Source organism: Microtus ochrogaster, chromosome 10 (genome assembly GCF_000317375.1).
Source record: "Microtus ochrogaster isolate Prairie Vole_2 chromosome 10, MicOch1.0, whole genome shotgun sequence".
Classification (NCBI taxonomy): domain Eukaryota; kingdom Metazoa; phylum Chordata; class Mammalia; order Rodentia; family Cricetidae; genus Microtus; species Microtus ochrogaster.
In genome coordinates, this window is record NC_022016.1 from 43,718,346 (window position 1) to 43,724,027 (window position 5,682).

Sequence of the window (5,682 nt, forward strand, 5' to 3'; positions counted from 1 at the left end):
TAGAGGGGAAATCATGATTAGAATATATTGTATAAGTTTTCAATTAATAAAAATAAATTTAAAAAGGGGGAGTCAAACCCAGGCAGTGGTGGCGCACGCCTTTAATCCCAGAACTCAGGAGGCAGAGACAGGTGGATCTCTGTGAGTTTGAGGCCAGCCTGGTCTACAAGAACTAGTTCCTGGACATTCTCCAAAACTACAAAGAAACCCTATCTCGAAAAATATAGTAATAGTAATAATAAAAAAAGGGGGGAGTCTAAAACTAAGTTACTCAATAATAGCTGACATAACCAGGGCTTTGCAGTTAGGAACTCTTGCAGCTCTTCCAGTGGACTAAGTTCAAACCCAGCTCCCACATTAGGTGGCTCAAAGCCTTCTATAACTCAAGATCCAAGGCATCTGATGCCCTCTTCTGGCCTCCATGGATACTTGCACACATGTAGTATATACACAGACACACACACACATACACTTGAAAGAACCTGTCTTTCCCATAGTACCTTTGATAAGCCGATACCACTGTTTGCAGACCAGAGCTGCAGTTTTATGCTCCTGATACGGTGAAAGGAAGGACAGGATATACTCCAAAACTTCTTCTGGCAGCTCAGACATGGATCTATTATGTCTTGTCTCTTCAACTTCCAACACTGGGTGGGATTCCTCTTCTTGCTCCATTGTTCCTTCCAGTACAGTTTCTTCTTGGTCCACAGCCATGAAACTGTCATCCTCACTGTCCGAGGAGCTGGCCATGACATCCCACTTGAAGCTGTACTGGGTAAGAAATAAGTATTAGGGAACAACTTTCAGAAGCACAGAAGCAACTGAGCACCCAAGTGGCTTGTGGATTACTTCCTACACACCATGAAATTGCTCCAGCACGTCCTCACACTAGATGAAACCACCTTAATTCGACAGAGGTCAAATGCCAAGTTCATCATCACATTCTCCTTCCTCAAGTTCTAGTGTAACCTTAAAAAAAGGAAACTGGGGCTAGGGAGAAGGCTCAGAGTTAAAAGCACTCCACACACAAGGCCCAGGTTTGGTTCCCAGCACTATAAAGTGGCTCACAATACCCTGAACTCCAATTTCAGGGCCCAGCACCATCTTCTGGCCTCTATGAAAACCGCGTACATGTGTTGGTACACAGACCACACATGCAGGTGAACACTCAAACACATTAAAAATCACCTTAAAAACAAAAGAAAAAAACCCACCACCAAAAGTGGCATGGTAACACCTTTAATCCTACATAGTGAGTTCCAGGCCAACAAAACTACATGGTAAGACCCCATTTCAAACAAACAAAAGAAAAAACAACTTGGAAAACCTGTTCTTTCATAATTTCTTTAACTCTTTTAGATCTGACTAATACATGATTCAAGGAACATTCAATGACCCCAAAACTCCCACTGAAAAGGAAAAACTAACTGCGTTCTACAAAAGAACAGACGAACACTGGGAAGATCTGAGTTAAGAAACAGCAATTTAAGCTGGGGTTGAAGTGCACATCTTTAATTCCAACACTTGGGAGGCAGAGTCAGGTGAATATCTGAGTTGGAGACCAGCCTGGTCTACAGAGTGAGTTCTAGGACAAACAGGGCTACACAAAGAAACCATGTCTCAAAAAAACCAAGCCAAACAAACCAAACCAAAAAAATCCCAGAAGCTTTAAGACAGGTACAGTGGCAGACACCTGTGTCCCAGCAGACTAGCCTAAAGTACAGAATGAGACCTGGTGTGTGTGTGTGTGTGGGGGGTATCAGTTTGAAAGGGGGTATGGTTCAACAGTAAAGTACACGGGCGATGGTGGCGCACGCCTTTAATCCCAGCACTCGGGAGGCAGAGGCAGGCGGATCTCTGTGAGTTCGAGACCAGCCTGGTCTACAAGAGCTAGTTCCAGGACAGGTGCCAAAGCTACAGAGAAACCCTGTCTCGAAAAAAAACAAAACAAAACAAAACAACAACAACAGTAAAGTGCATGCTTAGAATGCTTGACCTTACACAGGACAATTTAATTAGAGGAAAGTGACAGGCTTAATTGGCTAAACTGCAAACTATAAAGCAATATGGACAATAGAAAATACGACAAATCTAGGCAATAAAAATAAAAACCCAAATGCCTAACAAGAGAATCAAGGGCTGGAGAGATGGTTAAGAGCACTGGCTACACTTCCAAAGGTCCTGAGTTCAATTCCCAGCAACCACATGGTGGCTCACAACCATCTGTAATGAAATATGGTGCCCTCTTCTGGCCTGCAGGGACATATGCAGACAGACTACTGTATACTAAATAAATAAATAAATAAATAAATAAATAAATAGAATCAATAGAATCAATAGAATCAATAGAATCAATAGTGTGAACTGTCATTCACAATGGAAACCCATGAAGTCAAAAATGACAGGTACATGTCACATACACATGTCTCACAAGCAACACTCAGCAAAGAGGGTAGAATGCATACTACATGACTATTTATGTAAATTCAAAGCTAATTTGTGCTATTATAAGCGAGAACAATGATTAACACTCAAAGTTCCAAAAGTGCTGGTAATATTCTGTTCCTAATTGGGAACAGGAGTGTTCTGTGAAAAACTCATGGGCTAAATATTCGTGCACTCACGAGAGCTGCTCAGAATATGCTCTTGCTAGTAGTTATCTCTAGTGGAGAGAGTAGACAGTTTACATTTCCTTTTGTGCATAACTCTATTCCCAGAAATTTCTAAAAAGAAAATTCTGTATCATGCACAAAGGCAAATAAATCACTTGCATATATAAAGCCTAAGGTAAAAACAGTAAAATTAAGGAAATGTCATTTATATAAGAACAGGTGTAGTGGTTCACACCTTTAATCCCAATACTTGAGAGGTGAAGAGGCAGGAGGAACCTGTGAGCTAAGGCCAGCCAGGACGACCCAGTGAGACCCTGTCTCAAAAAGAGAATTGTGTCCCAGTTAGACTAAAAGGAGAAGATACTAAATAGAATTATGACCGAAAAGGTTTAGTGGTGAGTAAATTTTCTAAGGGATATGGGAGAGCAGGGCTCAATAAGAGGAGACATAGATCATGATGCCAAGCTTACCAGGCCTGTCTCACAGACCTTACTGAGACAGCTCGTTAGAAGAGTCTGGTGAAGGATGGACAGGGTGAAGCTCCTGTATAGCTCCTTGGCTAAGGCACTGGCTAGGGACCACTCCAAGAAAACTTACAGCAAAGCTCTGGCAAACTTCAAAGAGGCAAACAATGTAGTTGAATTTTTCACAAGGAATATAGCTTTTTTATTTTCTTTCTATTGGGAGGGGGTCTTGGTTTTTTGAGATGGGACTTCTCTGTATAAAAGCCCTGGCTATTATGGGATTCACTCTATAGATCAAGCTAGCCTTGAACTCATAGATCCACTTGCCTCTCTGCCTCCCAAGTACTGGGATTAAAGGCATTAAAAGAGTGCTTCTGAGCCATCTTTAGGTCCTATTGCTTGCTTTTTTTTTTTTTTGAGACATCCTGTAGCCCAGACTCTCTTTGAACTCACAGTTATCCTCCTGCCTCAGCTTTCCAAATGTTAGAATTATAAGGTGTAAGGCACATGATGTACTGAGCTTACTGCTTCCCCTACGACTCCCATTCTCACCCCCTCACCAGTCCCCTAAGTTCCTAAAGAGTTTTGTTCCTGTTTTCATTTCTACATGCACACAACTGATTCCTTTCTCTAATTTACTGAGCTACATTGACGTCACTCTACCCTAAACTCACCAAAGAAAAAAGTCCAAGAAAAAGACTTTTTCACTGGGTGAGGCAATTTTCCATATCTACTTCAGATACATCTTCCAGCCCCGGCACAACACTGACAGTGAGTCCAGATCGGCTTCAGAACAACTGAACCAGAGGCTATAGAAGGTCATTTCCATTTCCATTTTTCTCATACAAGAGTAAACAATTTATCTCCTGTCCAAATCTCCTAAAAGCACAATTAGCAAATCTGTGCAGCAGCATTCCCACGGCCTCTGTAAGTTTTAAGAAGATTTCAGTGTCAACCTTCATATGGTTAAGGGAAGCATCAGTGCCATGCCTTAAAGGCTTGCTAGCTCTGCCCTGACACAGGTGCCAGGTGCCTCTCCTTGGTACTGCATGCCTGCACCAATTCACACAGTGCTTCCTTTTCACTTCCTCCACCAAGCACTCACAACCCCCGAGGACACAGAGGCAGTTTTTAATGCTCTGAATTTTGTTTTGTTTTCATTTGGCCTAAAGCATTTCCCACGTAAATGCATTAACTCAAGGAATGTGTTTTCATGAAGCTATTTACAAAAACAAGAGCTCATCCTCACCAGTGTCAGAGCTCTTCACTTCCCCAAAGTCAGGGGTCTTGGGGAAAACTCACAATCTCAAGTCAACGCAACAGACCTAGACCTCGAAGATGGGCTGTTTAACTGGGCTTCTTTGCCTTCCATGGGGCATCCCAGTGAGCATGAGGTTTCTAGATACTTCGCCCAGAACGTAAGAGTTTCCATTTCTGTGAAGAGATACCATGACCGGAAACATTTCATTGAGGTGTCAGTTTCAGAGGTTCAGTCATCCTGGCAGGGAGCGTGGCAGTGTGCAGGCAGACATGGTGTTGTAGAAGGTGCTGAGAATTCTACATCTTGATCCAAAGGCAGCGGGAAGTGAACTGAGACACTGGGCATGCCTTGAGCATATTATGAGACTTTACCTCAAAGCCCACCCCCACAGTGACACACTTCCTCCAACAAGGCCACACCTCCTAATAGTGACACTCCCCATGAGCTTATGGGGGGGCCGATTACATTCAGACTATTACACACTCGGAGCACCTGTATGCTGACCTCGCATCACTTTACAACAGAACTGAGTCACACGACAGCAAATCCCCCCCGCCCCGTACATCACTGAGTACCAGTAGTCTGCTGGACAAAAATAATATGGGTTTATGCTCCTTAAATTCTGAAGTTTAAAGAGGGGAGCAGAAAGAGTGTAATAAGGAGAGAGCCCGCTTGTTCTTCCCGGGCGCCTTAGCCCCAAAATAATCACACAGAAATTGTATTAAATCACTGCTTGGCCCATTATCTCTAGCCTCTTATTGACTAACTCTTACATCTTGATTTAACCCATTTCTATTAATCTGTACATCGCCACGTGGCAGTGTCTTACCGGGAAAGATTCGGCATGTCTGACTCTGGCAGCTCTCCTGACTCTGCTTTCTTCCTCCCAGCCTTCAGTTCTGTCTTCCCTGCCTACCTAAGTTCTGTCCTATCAACTAGGCCAAGGCAGTTTCTTTATTCATCAACCAATGAAAGCAACACACAAACAGAAGGAACTCCTACACCAGAAGAGTTTTTTATTTGTTTGTTGTTGGGTTTTTTGTTTGTTTTTGAGAATGCCAGTTTTATTTGCCAAGAGGTTGCTAACTGGCCATACTAGTTGCACCACTGAATTCCAGCTTCGATGGGAGGCCCTGTCTCAGACAAGATTGAAAGGTAAGTGAGATGGTTCAATGGGTAGACACTTTACCCCAAGCTTGATGACCTCAGTCCAATCCCCAGAACCCACATAGTAGAAGGAAAGAGACAGTTCCCACACGTTTCTCTCCTATCTCCCCTACCTGCTCCAAAGAACAAGCAGGGGTGCGGTGGTGGCGCATGCCTTTAATCCCAGCACTCGGGAGGC

At 43.3% G+C, this 5,682-nt stretch overlaps 1 protein-coding gene across 2 annotated transcripts in view; it reads right to left on the reverse strand.

The window, feature by feature from the left end:
- Fbxo42 (F-box protein 42) overlaps positions 1–5,682 on the reverse strand; it is a 66,255-nt gene that overhangs the window by 41,365 nt on the left and 19,208 nt on the right. Inside the window, exon 2 of one of the 2 annotated variants that reach the window (XM_005352907.2) lies at positions 501–766. In XM_005352907.2, coding sequence (XP_005352964.1) covers positions 501–750 — 250 coding nt within the window. In that variant the 5' untranslated portion in view covers positions 751–766. Of the gene's footprint in view, positions 1–500; positions 772–5,682 lie in introns of both variants that reach the window. The other variant, XM_013348446.2, reaches the window with a different exon arrangement.